The sequence below is a fragment of the Artemia franciscana genome, chromosome 4, assembly GCF_032884065.1.
Source record: "Artemia franciscana chromosome 4, ASM3288406v1, whole genome shotgun sequence".
Lineage (NCBI taxonomy): Eukaryota > Metazoa > Arthropoda > Branchiopoda > Anostraca > Artemiidae > Artemia > Artemia franciscana.
In genome coordinates, this window is record NC_088866.1 from 10,057,029 (window position 1) to 10,078,226 (window position 21,198).

The 21,198-nt window shown below is 33.9% G+C and overlaps 1 protein-coding gene across 1 annotated transcript in view; it reads right to left on the reverse strand.

Moving 5' to 3' along the window:
- The window catches only part of LOC136025971 (clustered mitochondria protein homolog), an 86,620-nt gene that overhangs the window by 19,536 nt on the left and 45,886 nt on the right, over nt 1-21,198 (reverse strand). The window contains exons 10-17 of the mRNA XM_065702090.1: nt 19,811-19,922; nt 17,457-17,665; nt 15,834-16,040; nt 12,909-13,047; nt 8,904-9,096; nt 7,297-7,426; nt 3,564-3,836; nt 754-879 (exon numbers count right to left, since the gene is read on the reverse strand). Coding sequence (XP_065558162.1) covers nt 754-879; nt 3,564-3,836; nt 7,297-7,426; nt 8,904-9,096; nt 12,909-13,047; nt 15,834-16,040; nt 17,457-17,665; nt 19,811-19,922 — 1,389 coding nt within the window. The remainder of the gene's footprint in view (nt 1-753; nt 880-3,563; nt 3,837-7,296; nt 7,427-8,903; nt 9,097-12,908; nt 13,048-15,833; nt 16,041-17,456; nt 17,666-19,810; nt 19,923-21,198) is intronic.

Here is a 21,198-nt window from a genome sequence, read left to right on the forward strand (position 1 = left end):
TTATAACTGGATAAATCACATCTCCATGATGTGTATTGCCCATTTTTTTTTCCTTTATTGAGCCTTTGGATCAATGATGACCTAAACTAGTGGATAAATAAAATAAAAATACAAAACTTGTTTTAAGTAGTGACAATAAAATCTCCTATTCTCTGCAGCCCAATCTAATCCCTCTCCCCCCCCCCGCCAAAAAACTAGGGAAGGCCATGTTATCATAATGATTTAGATATAAGAGTAGGATACAACTAAACAAGCAAATAGAGACGCAATTCCTTTATCCAAAATGTTTAGAAAAAAAATGACGCAAAAAAAACTTTTTATTACAAAACACTTCAAATTTAGCACTTTCCCGCAAGAAAATTTATTACACACAAATAACAATTCAATAGGTTTCCATCTTGGATGCGTGTACTATCGCATGTGGCGGATAACATTAGTGTATTATAATCCTCTAATTAATTAACATAAGTCTATGTTTAAGGAGAGGTCAAAGCCTTAGCTAAGAGGTACCGTTAAAAAACATACATTTTTTTTTCATCCCAAACTATCACTTTACATAAATAGTCCGCCCCCCAACAAAAACGAACGAAAACAAAATCAATTATCCTAGCTTGAAAAGGGGTACCAATAACCAATTTTACACGAAAGTTCCTGTTTCTATCGTATCTGTTATGTACTAGTGTGATTTTCACGAGGTTGCAATGGGAAAACATATATGAATAATAAACATAACACAAATGTAATAGGACTTACGTCTAGCAAAGCGACTTCGGGATGGTTCTCCCCACACACAATTAATGCTAAATACCTGGCTCGGTACAATAACTTCAATGCAGTACTAATTTGATTATTTGCAAAACAATACAACGCCAGATGGGCCTAGAAAAAAAGAAATTAAAAAGATACAAACAAAAGAAAGTTAAATATACGAAAGCATGTTTAAATACACAAGTGTGTAAATACACAAAGTGGAAGGGGGGAAACTCTAAAGAAAGCGAACAGTTCGTGGTAACAAACAGTAGATAAAGAACGACCAATGCCAATAGTGCTGAAACTCTAGAAAAAGACAATTATGGTAACGAAATATAACAAGTAGGCTTTTAAAACAGTAGGCTTTCAGATTACTTTACAGGTATTATTTTGACAGAGGACTAATTTTTGTCATTGCAACAGTCAGACGAGAAATAATTTTGAGGCTCCAGGCCTGGTTCCAACTGGGAGCCAATTATTTAAAGGATGTTATCCCTAGAATAAAACTAATAAAGCACAAAAGACTTCAACGACACTGATAAATTCAAACTTGAATTAATTAGGCAGCTACTGGATAAGGATACGTTTGAAACAGATTAAAAAGGACTAGTTAAGCATAATCAAAGGGTCCTTTCACATTTTATTTTATTTTTTTCACTTTATTGGTTATAAAATTATTCCAAAATAAGTAGAAAAAAGGACTAAAAATAAAAGGGGGAAACAAGCATATTGTTATGGGTCATGAAATATAATCTTTTGTTTGTGTTTAATTGTGTTGCGGGAGCAACAGGAGATCTGTGGTCCATAGTTGAGAAGTGGTAAAAGATACAAACTTGAAATTTTTCCAGGCTATAGTTTTCTGCTGGAAAACTATCCTACTAAAACTATCCTAGCGAGGAAAATAAACTTTTCAGAACAACTTTATATCGCACTCCTATAGAGCAACAAATTATCTCTTTGAGAACCTAAGCACAATTTCCGCATCTCTCCTAATTTTTTGGGAAATAATAACGTAAATCCAGATTTCGGAAGACAGTAGTTCCTATATTTTCTAGGATTTCCTATCTCACCTAATTTTTGGGGAAATAATGCCGTACATCGTGATTTCGAAACACAAAATTCCAATTTTTTTCAAGAATATTTTTTTTTACTGTATTTTAGATGTTTACAGTTATGAAAAACAAACATGAAGATATGTAGTCTTTAACGTCTGAAAACGAACTGTACACTAAAATATTTTTTCTAAAGTTGTCGTCGCTCATCGATCTCCTTAACATCCCAGAGGTACCTTTTTTTCTTTTACAAGGTATATTTTTTTTCCCAACGCGGATATTCAGATCTTGATCTTCTATGAACTGGAGCTTATATATCTATGTCTATTCTGACCGACCTGAATTAAAAGGTGGCGGATAATATATGGTGGCGGAAAGCCATAGTGGCGTTAAAACACTGCTATCCTCACAAAGAGAAGGCCCCTAATCCCTTAGACTTACTTTTATGTATTGCTCTCGGTTTTTGCTGAAAAATCTGCAGACTTGACAAAGCAAACTCAACTCCATAAGTTCCACATTAATAAAGGGCACATTGTTTCATCCATACAATATATACCAATAAACATATACCATCATCAATAAACATATATCTGGTTTCGAAGTAGTAAACTTGCAATTAACGAGTAACTCCTTTTTCAACATGAAAATGTATTATTACAACAACAAGTAAAATACAAGTTTCTATAGCATGTTTTGCAACACGAGTTTGAAGGAGGGCTGCCCCCCCCCCCCCGGTAGGTACAACCACGAGCATAAATAGTAAGTCAACTTTATACAACCTAAATACGCCTGTGATACCTCAAGAAAATAAATACTCCAATTGACTGAAGTGACGTCAATTGGGACGAGAGGCAGCACGTCTCACTTTTGGATATAAAAAATAACCTGTTAGGTCTATTTCATTGCTATTCTATATTTCACTAGAGTGTTATATTGAATCAGATAGACTTGCTGACTGGCTGTTTGAACTCGATATCCATATGCTTTACCCACAATTTTTACACTGGTTTTTATGGATAAGTATTATTATTGGTGCGTTCCAGACTGTTTTAAGGGAATATTTCGGGAAAGGTCCAACGTTCATAGTCACGGAACTCGGACCAGTGGAGGTATTGGGGTTCTTCGCCTAGTTTCAAGTAGGACTGCTTTAGTTATTTACAGAGTGACTCGGCTGTGGAATAAGCTTGTCCCAAGTACAAGGGAATTACCCATTAGTCAATTTAAATCTGACCTGTGTGTGGGGCCAAATGGTAAGTATACCTTCGAAACATACTGAGATTGATAGAATTAATTTTGACTATAATTGTTTATTTTTTTTTTTTATTAGGGATCATGGTAATATGTTGTTTTATTGAGTATGATTTATGTATGTAGTTTTTTTTTTGGTAAAAGCTTTCACGCTTCTACTTATTATAGTTTAATTTGTTTAGTTGTTCTTTGTCTTAAATTTTTTTTCTCTCTTCTATTTTCTATTCATTTTTGTTAGTAGCACACCCTCACAAGCGACACTTTTGGTGTGCTACCGATTGATTTTGTCTCTATTATTTTTTTGGATAATAAATTACTATTAGTACTAAAAAAAAAAAAAAAAAAAAAAAAAAAAAAAAAAAAAAAAAAAAAAAAAAAAAAAAAAAAAAAAAAAAGCTCGTACTTCTAATTTAAGAATGTTTTATCACAGTTTTATTTTTTGTCTTCCATAAAAACGTCCCTTCTCCCAACATTTTGGTTAATGGCCAGAATTGTTAAGTAGAGATCACTTACGTATTCTGTAATCGTATACGGATGATCGATGCCATTAACTCGTTCAGCCATCAAAACAGCCTTTTGTTGATAAGCCAATGCCTCGCCATGCTCACCCATTATATAGTTTAATCTGGCCAAAAGTCTCAAGCACTGTGCTATCTCCGGGTGCATTGCTCCGTACACATTATTCAACAGGTTAAGGGCTTCTTGAATGAGTTCGTAGCCTTCTTTCAAGAAACCTTGTTGGATCTTCGTCTGGCCAGTTGTATAAAAATTCAAAGCATCTGAAGCCTAGGAAAGAAAAGAAACTAAAGAGAGTTTTTGGGCTAAAATGGTAACTTGTAAAGGGATGAAAGAGGAAAAAATATAAGTGATTTCTACTAGTAGTTCTAGAAATTGCCAATATACTTTGTCATGTCTGAGAATACAAAAAATAAGCTATTGCTCAATAAAGGCTTACTCGAACTAATACAGAGACGCATAAATTAATAAAACTTTCTGACTCATCTTTTAAAAAGGAGACTGAAAACTGTCACCTGGAAACCCACTACATTATTTATTTGTCTCCATCAGGAATGTAGCATTTACAGAAAATGAAAAAAGCAGCATTATTCAGCTAGAGACTTTCATTACATTGAATTTTTTATTCAAACCTCAAAGAAAAATTATTAATTATTAAAACATTATTAATTTGTCTCCAACAGGAATGTAGCATTTACAGAAAAAAAAAACAAAAAAAACAGCATTATTCTGCTAGAAACATTAATTACATTGAATTTTTCTTATTTAAACCTCAAAGAAAAACTGTTTCCGCAAAATATTTCAAAAACTTTTTCTGTTTAATGGTAGAAAAAAAATTGAAATGAAGCCCTTTAGAGAGAAGGGCACCAAAAATAAACCTTCTAAAATCCAACGAATAAGAGGAGTATTCTGAAATCCAATGTAGGTGGAATAATAAAGCAGAGGTTAGAATTTTGGTAAATACACATAAAAACGCATCAATAATATAGGGTTTGACTATTCTTAGGAAATAGACCAAATTCATTGTTTTTTATTCTATTGTCCAAAACTTAAACATCATCAATTCTAATGTTAAAAGTCAGATCTAGCATATAATAATTCTATTTCTTTCTCATTAAGTAATTCCATATAATAAAATTAGCTAAATTAATTTTAACTCATTAAAATTGTCAATTAAATTCGAGCTCTATTCGTCAAAGTAGACACCAGCCAACTATGGTGCTGATAATGGTGCTGCCTTTTTTTTTACGGCGCTGTTAATTTGGCAAAAGTTATCTATAATTTAATTTGTTGGATTTCAGTTTTCGAAATCAACTATGTTTCTCTCTTGTACCTGGTTCGGGTGCCAGGTTTCGACTGCGTAAAGGACAGCTAGTATAGTATTATATTATATTGTCATTGTCGTTGGTGCATTATTATCATGACTGCTTCTGAGCAGAGAAACGTACTCTGAACACAGAACATCGATCAGAGAAGCGAATGAATAGCGATCAGAGTAGGCCAATAAAGAACGCTTATTTATAATGATATATGAAAAAATACAAACGCCCAGGACTAAAACTGGTTTTTAGTCTTGCCTAGTCCCTATGAACATTAATGGACCTGTAAAGTTACGAAAATGTTAGGTGTACCGTTTTATTTTGCACAACACAATAATCTCCATGTGTCATCCGAGGGAAAAACTGGAGCAGAAAAACATTTATCATAAGTAGGTACGTATCATATTACAATTGAAAAGTCGCAGTTTCAACTGGAGAAAGAAGCTTTTGGAGCACCAAATCTTTCAGAATGTATTGAATGCTCCAATAGCTTGATCCAATTCTTGTGTAGTCCATCTGGTTTGGTCAATTATGCCTCAATGGTATTGGAAGTAAACGACCTACCTTATATATTGCTCTCCTAGTTTGATTCTCAAGCGTGAGTCAGTGGTAGACATACATTTCGTTTTCTCTGCATTCATTCTCAGGCTGATTTGGCGTTCTTTCTCTACCACCTGGTCCAGTTCGAAGAGTCTTTATAAACGACGCGTGTTTAGCAGTAAATCTAATGCGTTAATGTTAAAGCACAAAGGAAATCAAAATAAAGGCAGTTTTTACCCCCCCCCCCCAATCATCTTTGGTTTATTCATACCTGAAAGCCCCAATATTTTCTATGAGTTTCCTTTCGGTTACTTCAAAATAATGAAGATATTAGGGCAGTACCTCATTCTCACCAGTGTTTCCACGTTGAACCGTGAAACAACTAAACGAAACTCACTCAATGGAAGTATTCCGTCGGTAAAAATTTGAACATTATGAAATGTAGAAATATTATTTCCTTTGTGAAAAAAATAGGCAAAACACATAGTTTAATTTGACAAGGTTCGTCGTTCATACAAATTCAAACATTAACGATGTGTTGATTACCAAAGACAACTAGGCCTTCAAAAGAATACAACACCCTCTTTAGTTATCTGGGGCCATCTGTTTCTGGCTTATCGTTTGCTGTTTTTCATCCTCTTTTCTTCTCTATAGTTTGACACTTAATAATTTTCAAGAGACCATATTGATTCTTTTAGTTTTTAAGTAAACATACTAAAAAGTCTTTTGGTAAAAGAGAGCAATATTTTTGCTTGTGTACTAGTGTAGGATACAATCACTCATTCAGCTTTCTATCCTGTCTATGAAAGGTTTATGAAACTGTAATGAATATCTTCTTCGACACCTTGAGTCACATTGGTTGTTGGTTGACCAGTTTCATAGGCAGCGACTACGTTCCACTTTTCCGTCTTTTAGTCGACCCAGCTCTAAATGGGTACCTGGAGAAATCTGAGGAAGGTAAGCAGGAAGGGTGTGTGAAAGCACAGGATGGTTGGCCCCCAACCACCCATTGCGCTTCCTGGCTGAAGGGCCATGAAACGGAGATCATCACCGCCGGTTTGAACCTTAAGGGTCTAGTGCCGTCTTACTTACTTACTTTACTTACGTTCCACTGGTTCATTGCTCAGTATCAAGAGTCAGCTGAACAGAGGGACGTGACATTCCCCTTCTTTCCTTTGACACCACAAAAGTTTCTGAGCAGATATGGCATGAGAACCTTCTATATAAAATAAATACTCTAGAGTTGGTGGTTTGCTGTTTGAGGCGTTTGCTGACTTTCTTTGTAAACATTCATTACGAGCTGTTCTTGACGGTTTCATTTCTCAAGCATATTCAGTGTTATCAGGTGTACCTCAACTCTTCTCCTAGTGTTCATGAACAACCTAGGGAATTATCTTGCAACAAACCTCACCTCTTTGCCAATGATACAAGGATAATGATCTCCATAGCAAAATACGAAGATCCTAGCGAGCCCCATGGAATATTTCAACATTTCTTTGTGAATTTTAGGTTTATTTCTTAAGAAAGTGTGTTCAATTAGGACCCCCTTCGATGAAAAGCTACTATGTAGCACTACTGACCTAAGTAGCAATGTCATTTCTAAGTTGCTCAACAATGTTTTCATTAACGATATTAATAGAAAAGAAAGGGAAAAAAAATATGGAGCCAAACATACCCTTAGATTAATACCTGAGTGAATGAATGAAAAAGAAGAGAAAAAAGAAGCTAAAACCAAACATACCCTTGGATTAATACCTGAGTGAATGAATGAAAAAGAAAGGGAAAAAAAAGCTAGAACCAAACATAACCTAGGATTAATACCTGAGTGAATGAATGGAAAAGAAGGGGAAAAAAGCTAAAGCCAAACATACCCTTGGATTAATGTGTTTTGCAACTGGGAAGATGTTCAAAATGTCCTCTTCTGAGAACGTACCACGATTTTTCATATCAAAACTGTACTCTTTGATGGCAATTTGAATACCCGTACAAACACAGAAAGACCTGGAAAGCAAAAAAAAAATCAGTTTAAAAATTTTGAGTGTAGGCCAGGACTTTCAAAGAAACATCCGGATATATTTTTTTTAGGGGACCCCAAGCTTTCAACACCTTTTGGTTTAGAATATCCCCCATATTATTTCAACAAGCACAGGTGGCTGGTTGGGATTATCAGACTGTAAAACACTGAATACTTTACTAAGATAAGTATTTTGGTAGACAGGTCTACCAAATCCATAAAAAAGAAAAAATGGAGGGAAAATTAAAAATAGAATTATCTGCCTGTTTGTTATTTAAAGTTTAAAATATTTGAAGTGAACACATTTGAAGTTATTTGAAGTCTAAAAGAATTTCGTCATAAAAATGTCCAGAATTTTCGGTGACAGTCAATATGCTTAGGCGTTCAGAATTTTTATTAGTACTAAGAACGTTAGTTTAGAATTAGCTGAGAAAAATTGTCTTCCATGCAATATATATATATATATATATATATATATATATATATATATATATATATATATATATATATATATATATATATATATATATATATATATTTGATCAACACTCTTTAAACTCTGAAAAAGGAGTCAATAGAGAGCTGAGAGGTTAAAATTTCGGGAATTTTAAAAGTACGCTAGATCTGATTGATTTTTTAAATATGAATAGATATTCCGAGGGAAATGCGTTCTATTTCTTCTAGAAATCTTTTATTTGCTGTGATCTTTTAAAGCAATATGGATCCATTAGTGTCACTTATTCACGTTCAAGGTAGGTTGTCGCGATGGCTACACCTGATAATCTTCAGGTAACCCTCCCTCAGTTCCTTCAGGAAAAATTCGTTGTGATCATAGTTTACACAAAAAATCAATTACCATATTAGTCAATCTGTCTTACAGCTGAACTGATGGATTCTTTGCAAGACATGGTTCGTTGCAATACTATCTTTTTTTTTAAACAGCCTATAAACTTTTTTTTTAAATGTTTTTTGGTACAACTGTTAAACAGATCCAAACATCTTTTTTCCATAAAAAAAATTACTTCATAACAATCATGACTCATCAGACATATTCATGACAATCAGACATGAAAAATTACTTCATGACAATAATTTCTAGTCATGATATCAAATTGTATAAATATTATTTATTTAGTATTTAGATTTTTTATGGTTACTTTAGTTGAAATACAGAAGCAAAAGACATTTTCATAATTGAAGCTGATGAAAAATAGAAGACCTTAACTACAAGAGCACAAAGCATATTCTACTAATTGAAGTTTTTACTATCGTTCTCCAGCCAGCAATAAAAAGATCAAAACCCTCTTTTTCCACATTTTACAATCCGTTTCTTAGCAGCTTCTTTGATGCTTGATTTAGCCTCAAGGTCACCCACTTACAAACTTATGGTCTTCAACTTTCTGCTTCCACTTAAAGTTTAACCGTTAATATTCTGATTAAAAGTCCAAAGGGAATCAAACATACCTGAGAAAAGAGACTTTTTGGAGTTCGTATTTCTCAATAACAGCATCAACGTTTAACTCCGTGTTAAGATCCCAGCCCCAATAAGATTTCAACTCCTCTTGGATACGGGTCCAAAGTTGCTTCGACGTCAAGAGTGACCATTCCAAGCCTTCTGTATTCGGGCCATTTGGTCCAGACTGAGATGGCTTATTCCCTATAAGTCGAGTATTATTATAACATTTTATTTGTTCATTACTTCGTTTTTAGACGTTAGATTCGTTCCGAAATTTAATCTATCGGTTCCATTAATGTTCGTTTTAATCAATGATTCCAGTCAATGGGTTCTTGACACACCTTACTAACGTTCTTAATGAATTCAGCAAATTGGAAGATTATGAGCATTGGATGTCAGATATGAACTAATATTTTTTGTAAAGTTATTGCTAACTAAACAAACCTTGTTTTTGTTTTTGAGCCCCATCCTTATTCTTAGCATCAAAGAACTTAAGTGGCTATCAGTTTTGTAATTTAAGGAGGAAGAATACCCCAAGGCAAAGAACCCAGTTCATGACACCAGTTACAGAAAATTAGCCTTGTTTTTCATTTACTGACTTGACAAGTCAGTTGACAACTCGGTTTTAAATTTGATTGTTCTGACTGGAGTTTTAGAAAAGGAACTGGATTTGTTGTATTTCTTGCTTGGAAGATATGATGGTTTATATAACCTACAGATTTTGAGAATGAGAAACGGTTTCACTTAAGATATATCTTATCACCCTGAGTTATTTCGCCAATCTTCATTATTCTTGCTCTGAGGCTATCAGGGTGAATTAGAAGCACAAATAAATTATAAATTTTATTTAGCTATTTCAGTTTTTTTTTTGCAAATTATGCCAGGATCATTTCTAGTCAAATGAGAGCTTTAAACTAATATGCAATTTGAAACTGGTATAATTTTAGATCGTCCTAAGCCAACCTCCCTCTCTTTAATATTAGATTTTGGTGAAAATTAATAAGGATAAATACCCCAAAGGAAAAAGCCAACTCATCATTTTCTCTTTTCAAATCAATTTTTCTAACAGCAGTCACAAAGTAGTCAAACTTAAAACGAATTGAAATTAAAATAATCTTTGTACCTACAAATCCACTCACCTTTTCACTTTAAAATTTCTCGGGAAGGGACAAAAACGACCCCAAAGAAAAACATGTCTTCTATAAGGTTATTAAGGGTAGTGGGAAACAAAATAAAGGTGTAAATGATCCACAAGCAGGATAACCGACACACCTGTCAGATTCCCTTTAGTGTTTGAAGTGACAGACCCAAAGTCCAAAAAATAACCAAACACCTATCTTCAACCAGTAAGTTTTCCTTTCCAGGATTTAGATGGTCATAGGTAGCGAAAAGGAGAAGAAAAATACTAATATTTGGCACATTTTACACATTTTTTTTTTTAACGAAACGAAAATCATGTACTTCTTTAAAAATAAAATAAAACAAGAGCTAAGAGCTCATATGGCACTTGTGACGAGGTCAGAAGAGCCAAGAGCTCATAAGGTATGAGCTCTACCGAAATTCTAAGAATCAATAGATTGATTGAAAAGGAAAATCAGAGGCTTAATGCTGGTCAGGATTTAAAATAAGAGCTCTGAGTCACGAGGTCCTTATAAATATCAAAATTCGTTTAAATCCGTTCACCTACTCGTAAGTTAAAAATACCTCAATTTTTCTGATTTTCCTCTCCCTTCAGCCCCCAAGATGGTCGAATCAGGGAAAACAACTTTATCAAGTCAATTTGTGCAGCTCCCTGACACGCCTACCAATTTTCATCGTCCTAGCATTTCCAGAAGCACCAAACTCGCCAAAGCACTGAACCCCACCCCCTAACTCCCCCAAAGAGAGCGGATCCAGTCCAGTTACGTCAATCATGTATCTACGACATTTGCTTATTTTACCCACAAAGTTTCATCCCGATTTCTCCACTCTAAGCGTTCTCAAAGATTTCCAGTTTCCCCCTCCAGCCCCCTCCAATTTCAACAGATCTGGTTAGGATTTGAAATGAGAGCTCTGAGATATGAATTCCTTCTAAATATCAGATTTCATTAAGATCCGATCACTCATTCGTAAGTTAAAAATACCTCAATTTTTCTAATTTTTCCAAATCAACAACCCCTAGCTCCGCCAAAGAGAGCGGATTCAGTCCGGTTATGTCAATCACGTATGTAGGACTTATGCTTATTCTTCTGACCAAGTTCTACCCCGATCTATCCACTCTAAGCGATTTCCAAGATTTTCAGTTTCCAAGATTTCTGCTTCCCCCTCCAACCCCCTATGTCTGCTGATCCAATTCGAATTAAGAATGGATCATCTGAGACATAAGATCTTTCTATATATCAAGTTTCATTAAGATCCGATCAACCATTCGTAAGATAAAGATACCTCAATTTTCACGTTTTCCAAGATTTCCGGAATTAACCCCCCTCCCCCCAACTACCCCAAAGAGATCGGATCCGTTCCGGTTATGTCAATCACGTATTTAAGACTTATGCTTATTTTTCCACAAAGTTTCATCTCGATCCCTCCACTCTAAGTGTTTTCCAAGTTTTTAGGTCCCCCAACTCCCCCAAATATCACTGGATCCGGTCAGGATTTAAAATAAGAGCTCTGAGACACTGCATCCTTCCAAACATGAAATTTCATGAATATCCGATCACCCGTTCGTAAGTTGAAAATATCGCACTTTTTTCTAATTTTTCCGAATTAACCGTCCAAACCACTCCCCCCCCCCCATATAATCGATTCGAAGAAGAGACAATTTCTAATTAAATCTGGTCTGGTTCCTGATACGCCTGCCAAATTTCATCGTCCTAACTTTCCTGGAAGTGCCTAAAGTAGCAAAACCGGGACAGACAGACAGACAGGCCGACAGAATTTGCGATCGCTATATGTCACTTGGTAGACACCAAGTGCCATAAAAAGACGTATTTCTAAATAGACAAAATTAAGCTATAACATGCGGTAAGGCACATGCAAAATTATAGCATAAAACTAAACCCCTATAAAGATTAGGAAATAACGTCGTTAATCCTCTTCACATTGTTAACCATACAATCAAAGAAAACACACAAAATCATTAGGTCTACTATTAAAGGCAGTGCGATTGTCTGCTCCTGACATTTTGACAACATGCTTCTTAAAATTCAGACAAGAGCTCTCTTATCTCTTACCTGTTTTTACTCAAAATTTACTCGAAAACTCCGCTCTAACAGAAGATTAGGAGATAGCCTCGGTCAATCTCAAACAAAGGAGCAAATTCACTCCAACTTGCACCTGTTTTTACTCCACATTTATTCGAAAACTCCGCTAAACTCCGCTCTAATAGCGGATTAGGAGATAGCCTCAGTCAAACCTCCAAAAAAGGAGCAGATTTACTCAATTTACACCTGTTTTTACTCCACATTTATTCGAAAACTCCGCTCTAACAGCAAATTAGGAGATAGCCTCGGTCAATTCGTCTCAATAGTCAGTAGCGATCTAAAAGTACTTATCATAATGGTCCATAATCCTTTTGTCTGGAAGTTAAAAGATGCACTTCTCTCCACACTGAACCACAAGCAGGAGTATTAAGCAAAGTAAATAAAAGTAGGAAAAATCAAGTTGAATCATTTGTTTGAAAATTTAGTTATTAGCTAAAATAATACGAAAATATTAATGATAATATCAATAATATAAAATTTATAGTATTGAAACCTTTAACTCAAATAGTTAATTTATATAATAATTTCGCAATGGAATAAGAACAATTTAAGATTTTTACTTCCCAAAATCTAATATTAGTTATTCTAATATTAGCTTCTCAAAATCTAATATTAATAGTTAGGAGGTAAACGAAAAAGAAAATAATTTAAGATTTTTGCTTCTCAACATCTAATATATAACATCACGGTTAGGAGGTAATAGAAAAAAAATGTAGCGGCCTCAGTGAAAGACGTCTTAACCTTAAACTATGTGGCTTAATAAAGACATACCCTTTCGCTTGCTCTTCTTCTTCGATATTTTACTTAATATCTCATCTGTAGCTGTGAGGGCTTGTGGCGTGGGGCAAGAGGATAGGAAGCAATTCAAAAAATGACTTATAGCTGCTGAAAGACATATCATGTCCATTCCCTAGAAAGCAGAAAACTATTACTATTTCTTGCTATTAAATTTCTATTAATTACTATTAAATTTCTATTAATTTCTATTATTACTATTAAAAGTAAGAAATTTAACTATTAAATTTCTTACTATTAAGTAAGAAATTTACCAATTCAGATACATCCTGCATCCTTTGATGGTTAAACTGCATCCTTTCTGGGTCCAACAAAATTATTGCCTAAAATCACCAATAAAGGAGGAGTCTTCAATAAAAAAGCGAACTCCTGTAAAATATATTATCCAACTTGTCCCCAAGGGTCAAGTATAGAGTCAAGGGTCACTTTCATGGTTAAACTGCATCCTTTCTGGGTCCAACAAAATTATTGCCGAAAATTACCAATAAAGGAGGAGTCTTCAATAAAAAAGAGAACTCCTGTAAAATATATTATCCTACTTGTCCCTAAGGGTCAAGTATAGAGTCAAGGGTCACTTTCATGGTTAAACTGCATCCTTTTTTGGGTCCAACAAAATTATTGCCTAAAATTACCAACAAAGGAGGAGTCTTCAATAAAAAAGCGAAAGAATTATATCAATCCTTGTTTTTGTAGTAAGAAACCCTACAGCTGATGTCAGAATAGTTTTTGTTTTTCTCATCTTTTGTTTGAAAGTCTTCTATCATCTATTTTTCTTCTTCGATGTACGGACAGTGCAAAACAACAAACTGGACAATTATGACAATTGTGTTGTTCAGTGAAAAAAAAAAGAAAAAAAGTTTCGTGATGAAAATGTTCTTGTAAATTATAAGACTTATTATCAGATTTTAAATAAAATTCAACCAAACAGAATAGAATAAACCTTAAGGAGGAATTAAAAATAACTAATTACAACGGCATATATTCCCTCTGAAACACATGATTTTGTGGCAAGTCTCGAGCTGTAATTTGCATCAAGAGGACAAGATATTAATGTAATTAATCTCAAATCCATCGATCCACTGGGCCAGAATTATGGCATTACTTAGAATTTTTTTGGGAGAAGAATCTAAACTTGCTTAAAAAACTGAAAAAATTCCTTTGACAATTTTCAAAGGTTATCTTTAAATCATGAAAACTCTGGAGGGTAAATTTCTAAAATTTAATTCGGTAGGTGGATACAACTGAATCTCAACTATAGAATGATAGAAGTTTTTTATCTCTCCCTAAAAATACAAAAATTGTAGCACTGTAGAAATATAAAATACCGAAACTTTCACACTGAGCATAAACCTTAATAAAAGGAACACGTTAAAGAATTTTGTGGCTAATCCCCTTCCGTAAGCGCAAATAAAGGGTAAGCGGGACCGGACTTCATTGTTACTTTAAATTTCCAGGCTTCCTCTCAGGAACTCATCCAAAAAAAAAATTTGGAGGGGGGGGGGTCAAACCCTCTTGCCGCACTGGATACGGCCTGGCTTCTTCTACTTTTATTTCAAAATAAATTAATTTCTTAGGCTCAGGGCAGGAGATTCGGGAGGAATACAATTTACAGTAAAAAGCTACTTACATAAGCTTTGAACTTACACGACCTTATAAACAAGAAATATCATATATTTGCTGTTTGAATTTCCTAATAACAAACGCTAGCCTAGTTAAACATTTTAAGCAACATAACATAAACTCAAAATGTTGAATAACATTTGAAAGGCAGCGTCGCGACAATCAACCCTAAGTAAGAAAATTTTAAAGGTAAAAAATGCACTAGGTAATCATTAAAGCAGTATTATTTGTATAATCTAAAATCTTTGGCTCAAGTGACTTTTCTAAAAACCGCAGTAAGTAATACACCTCGGTAAGTGATATCACAAGTTACATGTTGCACTGTTGACATAGACTTATCGATGTAATCTCACTAGCTACTTAAAAGAGTACTAGAACCTTCAATTTATGCTTGAATGAATCCTCGTCCGATATTCTAAAGCCCATTGATTTTATACAGCCACCCGTGAAAAAAGAAATATTAGCCGCACATAAATAATCAAGAAATCTCGAAAAATATCCAAAATTTCGCATTTTAGTGAATAGAAGCTTGACACTTCTGTAATAGGATTCTTTAACAAGGTGAAAATCCTCAGAATCATATATTTAGATTAGCAGCTTTAAACTTAAAGAAGTATACATACTTGAAATCACCAAAAAAACGGATTCTTTTTATGCATATGTTAGCGTGAATGTCCGAAATCTGGTTCATGTCGACATTCACCGCTGAATGTCCGATATTCCATTTTCTCTACTTTGATTCAATTAGCTTTGCGAGTCAGCTTTTTCAGTCTTATGCAAGCTATTTTGGTAAAAATTAAAGTTAGGTTATATTATGTTAGTTTAGGTTAGATTAAATTTGGTTATAAATATCAGAAGTGGGTTAAAAACCTAGCCTAAGCTAACCAAACCTAATCTAACCTGTCATCATCAAACCTTGCATTAAACTGAAAAAGTGGAGTGGCAACAGTGACTAAATCCGAGGAGAAAAAAAAAGGCATTTCAGACAATCACTGGTGAAAGTCGATATTCACGAGTTTCGAACATTCACGGTAACATATATATTACCATCCAATTTTTTTTAGTGTTTCTATGACTATTAGAACGAGTCACTCGTTATTCACAGTTTATTGCCACGAACTGGTCGACATCCGTCCCCCTCTAACTAACAGGCTGAGAAGACCTTCTGATAAAGTGGCTCCATCCATCGGAGCGGCTGAATGGTCTAAGCAGTCCCGAATCTAAAAAAGACTAATAAATATAAAATAAAATAAGAAAAAAAAACTTAGCGAGGAATATTACCTGCATATAAACAGTGAAGATGTGCTTAGCAGCTCTCACAATCAGCTCCGTGACAGCCACATTATAGAGGTACTCTAACTGAGGAACTTTTGCAAGCATTTCAGCAACTTTTCCAAGATAACGTATATTTATGCCGCGGGTATGAAGACCTTCTGATAAAGTGGCTCCATCCATCGGAGCGGCTGAATGGTCTAAGCAGTCCCGAATCTAGAAATTCAAAATACATATACTCATTTTTGGCGTACCCTGTGGTAGCATAATAAATTGTTACGAGGCCTAGGCGATATGACGATACAGGGCCTAGGTATGGATCCCCATTATCTCAAGGTTGGGCGACAGACTTACTTCTTGTCCCTGTAAAAAAAAAGAGCCAGCAACTAAAAGCTCAATTCAACATTTTGCGCGCAAGCAATGGCTCTAGACGATCTTTATCCACTTTAGTTTTGTTTTTGTATGCGGTAATTACCTGACAGTTCGTATGGTTACCAGGACTTGGAGTATTTCGTCAAGCAACAGAGATTTCACTATAAAGTGATGTTGTTATAGGTACAACCCTAGAGCTAGGGCAAAGGATAGAACACCATTTGGGCAGACTCTTATCGACTTGATTGATCTACGAACAATTTTTGATGTTGAAAAAAGACCAAAACGATTCCCAAGACCCAATAATGAAAGACGCAAGTGTTGGCCCTCTTGAATTAAATAATCGTATTCGATCTTTTCAAACTTTCTGAAACATTCAGTACGAAAAATAGAATTTACTGCATTCACTCTTATTTAACTTATTTTTAGTTTTGCAGGAAGAATATAATACCCAACTTTTTGCAGTTTTGCTGTCTTGAAGGGCTTATACCGCATTAATTTGTTAAATATTTTGCTTTTTGAAGTGCGAATAAGTTTCAAAATAGCTCAAATCTTTATAATAGCCTCAGCAAATTAAATCTCGGTATCCCAAAATTTCTATTGAAGTGAATTTTAGCGTTTGAGTAGTCACAGTTCCACCATTATTGCTAGAATGATCAGGTGAAATTCTGACTATTCACAGCAGCTTTAGGACTCTTATAAGAACAAGAGGAGAGGAGGACATAGCCTATTTTCAGATCGGGAGGAGAGGATTGCTCCCTATATTTTTTCTATGCTAGGTATGCATAAAATCCCTAAGCTGATTAAGAGGGCAGTATTTAAAATCATACAACTAAAAAAGAGGAAAAGAAAAGAAATATTGCTTCTGCCATTGAATCAAGAAACTCACTCAAAACTTACATCGTCATCTAAAAATCACATCTACAATTTTCAAACCTCTGAAATAACTGCTAAGACATTTCTAAGTTATTTTTAAAAGGAGGATCGGCCTGGCAATTGATATTCAATCAAACTTTGATCAATCTTGGAAAAATTGAACGGGTAGCTTCGAATATTCTTTTTAATTAACGCAGTTTTCTAATATCAATGTATGTAATTTTCATTTTTTTTAATTCTCAGTTACATGCGTTAATATCCGCTCAAAATGCAGTCTCTAATACCTATTTTTAAATTACCTGGACCCAAGCCCGTCTACAAAAAAAAACGAGAGGGAATCTTATGATTTTGGGAGACCAAATGGGAACATACAAAAGCACTTACAAATGAAGGAATTTGAACTGTAACCAAAAATTCAGCAGCGTCTTTGACTAGCTGTCTTTCCTTCTTCAGCTTATCTTCAGCACCTTCAGGATGTTTCAGGCCCGGCGAATAAATATCTGGATTGAAACGAATGTCAAATTCAGTTTCCTTCAGACTTCCAACAGCGAGGGCCGCCTTTTTGACAATCTCCTTTGTACTTTCTTCAACAGCTAGAAAGCAATTTTGTCTTGTCGGATTAATAAAATCTTATCTTTCTATCTTATCTGTAGCATTTTGGTCAATTTAGTTTCCCATTCCAGAAGGGGTACATGCATTAGCTGCAATAAGTGCGATCCAAATTTGAAGGTAAACACAGTGATTGTACAGTCAAATAGTCAGTCAATCTTGTTTATTGTTCAACCTAGTCATGCCACACTTAGAAATGGCACAAAATTACTAATAATTATGACATCTGTTAAATAGAAATTATAATAAATAAATAAATTATTGTCTAGATACTGAGAATTTCTTCTATCAAAAAGTGACAAAAGAACAGCCTATAACTCGTCTCAAGTACAAGTAAGTAAGTAGTGAGATGTTAAGACTAACATCCTTACTTTTTGTGAGATTTCCGGCTACATGTTATTTTTTTATGGTTTTTCAATTCTCTTCTGCCACTGAAGGCACGACCTCGGTTGAAAATGACCTTACTCCCGAAATTATTTGGTCCACGCAGTAGCGTTTCTGGCTTCTCTTGCACCTGGGGCAAAATGTTGATTTGCGCTCCTCCCCCCTAAATTTTAACAAAACTTTCATTTATTAAAAAAATTTTGATTTATAACAAAATATCACAAAAACATTAAAATTAGTTAAATTCGCTCTACTTACTTTTGTTTTCAAGGAATGGTGACAAAAGTTATGGGAAAAAGGAAAATTTCAGATTCAGTTTGCTTATATTTATTGCCAACTGCGCCTTCTATTATATTTTAGTAAATATAAAATTTATAGAATTATAAAATAATTATAACCATTATATTATTTATTTGAACTTTTGCGCCCTTAAATTCTGTGCCCGGGGCAAGCTCCTCCACAGTCCCCCTAAACCACCTCTCGGTCCAAGTGTGGTGAAAAGGCACTGTCTTAGAAATTACGTAAATGACATATAATGATTTCCTCATTAGACCAGGCTCTAATTTCTTTTGATAGGTCTCCTCAGTTTGACTTGGTAGTATATTTAACGACCAAAGAATGAAAACACGACTACGTCTTTATCGGTTGCGTACAGACAAACAACTAATAATACAAAGCCCTTTAAAGTCAAAAGCACCCTTCGTTAAAAGCATTGTAGAATCGTGCAAGGAATGCGCTTGACCATCGAATGGGTTACTTCTCTGAATAATTATAGCTTCTTACGAGCTATTTTCTGGACAAGTCTTAAAAATGTATGTAAAAAGCTTATTTGAGACCGTTAGACAAATTTCACTGGAGATGGACCATTTCTTCTTCTTTCTTTCGGTACCCCCTCCTCCAACCCAAAAACAAAATATTTCAAAATATTCCTTATATTTATGTTCACATTGAAATGCTAATATGACCCTAATTCCTTATACATATTTACCAATTATTAAATCAATTACTAATATGAATTAATTACTGCTACACTAATGTTATCTTTTCATTAGTATTACTTTATATTCACTACTGACTTGAACTTCACAATTTTTTTTCACATTTTCAATTAATGCATCTTATGCGTCTTTCATAATTAATCAATTAATTATTAATATAGACCAATTACAGCTGTAAACTAATATTACCTTTTAATTAGTATTACTTTATAATTAATATTTACTCTTGTTGATCAGGGTTAGTTTGAACTCCAACCTTTTTAAACATTTGTCAATTAATGCATGTTATGCATCTTTCATAATTAATAAATTCATTATTAATACAAATTAATTACTGCTGTAAACTGATATTAATATTTAATTAATACTGCCTTATAAACAATATTTACTTTTTTTGATGATGATTGATTTGAACTCCAACTTTTTTCAATTAAAAAAGTCCTTGAATTGAAACTTAAAAGTCTTCATACCAGCAAACGAATTGCTGTTTTACAACTTGGTTTCCATAGAAACGTTATTAAAGCTGACAAAAATGCTACCGATTTTAATGCTTACAGTAAATTAATTTATAGAAGATTAATATTTAACTTTTCTTAATCAGGGTTGAAATGAAACTCAACTTTTTTTTCGAATTTTTCAGCTAATGAAATCCCTTAAATTCTCAAAAGACACCAGCGAGCAAATTGTTGCGTTGCCACTTGTGTTCTAGTGAAACACATTAGCAAAAAAAATGGAAAAAATTCTTACACTCATGACTTCCGGTACCAGTGATGGAGTCAGTTATGCTTTCAACTATTTTCTTAGCTTCATCTGTTTCAATTTCATCTTCTTTTTCTTTGTCTGATTCACCATTCTCAACCTGGTAGAATCAAAATAAACTTTGAGATAAGAAACCTGTTTCAAAGTCAAGTAATTCCAAATGAAAATCAAAAGAATATAGAAAAACACTAGCACAAGAGGCAAGGAAATTTATAAGTAAATATATAGCGATTCTAAAGCCTAGCCATCAAGCCAATAAACACAGAAAAGTGAGTAAATCGAGGGATTTACTTGACCGAAAACATTACACATAATTGGAGAAAAAATATACATACAATTCTTTTAAATTCGTTTCCAAAATGGACTAAAAAGTAGAAAATAATGTTTTTCAAGAGAATCTATGAATATAAGTAAAAACGAGGGGCGTAGAGCGGATTAAGCTTTACATAACATAAATATGACCAAAGGTAAAAATAACTAAATGAAAAAAATCGGCGAGTTGAAAAAAAAATGTTAAAAAAATCAAACTATGTAAACACAAATCCATTTTTTGCATCGCGTTTCTACTTATATTCATAGAGGCTTTTATTTTTTTTTTACTTTTTAGTCCATCTGAAAACGAGTTTTTTTTAAATGTTTTTATTGTTGTCGACTTTTTAGTCAACTTTAAAGCTAAAAACAAAACTTTTGTCTTTTTTAAGATATGCATTTGTCTTATCTAAGGTTCGAACTAAAGTTACCACAACCACGGGAAAGCACAATTACAGCTACGCAACCGCGTCTAGTATAACAGTATTTGTTTTATACTTTTTGCTGTGCCCCATCACCTTTTATGTTTCTTTATTTATACAGGGGGGAGTATGTAAGAAGGGGGGGGAGGATTTTGATGTTGTATTATTGCGCTTTCATTGGAAGCTGCATGTACTGATCAGATTTGAAAGTAACAGAAAATTTGGATGTGGTCGAAAAACGACTCACCAAATTAATGAATTTATGTGACAGAAGCGCAAGAATTGAAAACTACAAGATTTTGAGTTGAGGGAAACAAGTTTAAAAAATTCAATTACCATAATTAATTTTCATAATAAATTCACCAAATTAACAAATTTATGTGACAAAAGTACAAGAATAGAAAAATACAAGATTTTGAGTTGAGACAAACGAGTTTAAAAAAAAATAACTACCATAATTCTTTTTCATAATGAAAGAACGCATCTAGACACACATTTGGTCAAAGTCACCATCCCATCATTTAGCAATACGTTGGAATTTACGAATTTGCTTCAATGAAAGGGTTTGCTTGGAGGTGTGTTTTCTTTAAAACTTGTCAGAATTCAGTACCTTTAGGCTAAAACACTATTTTAAAAAACTGTTTT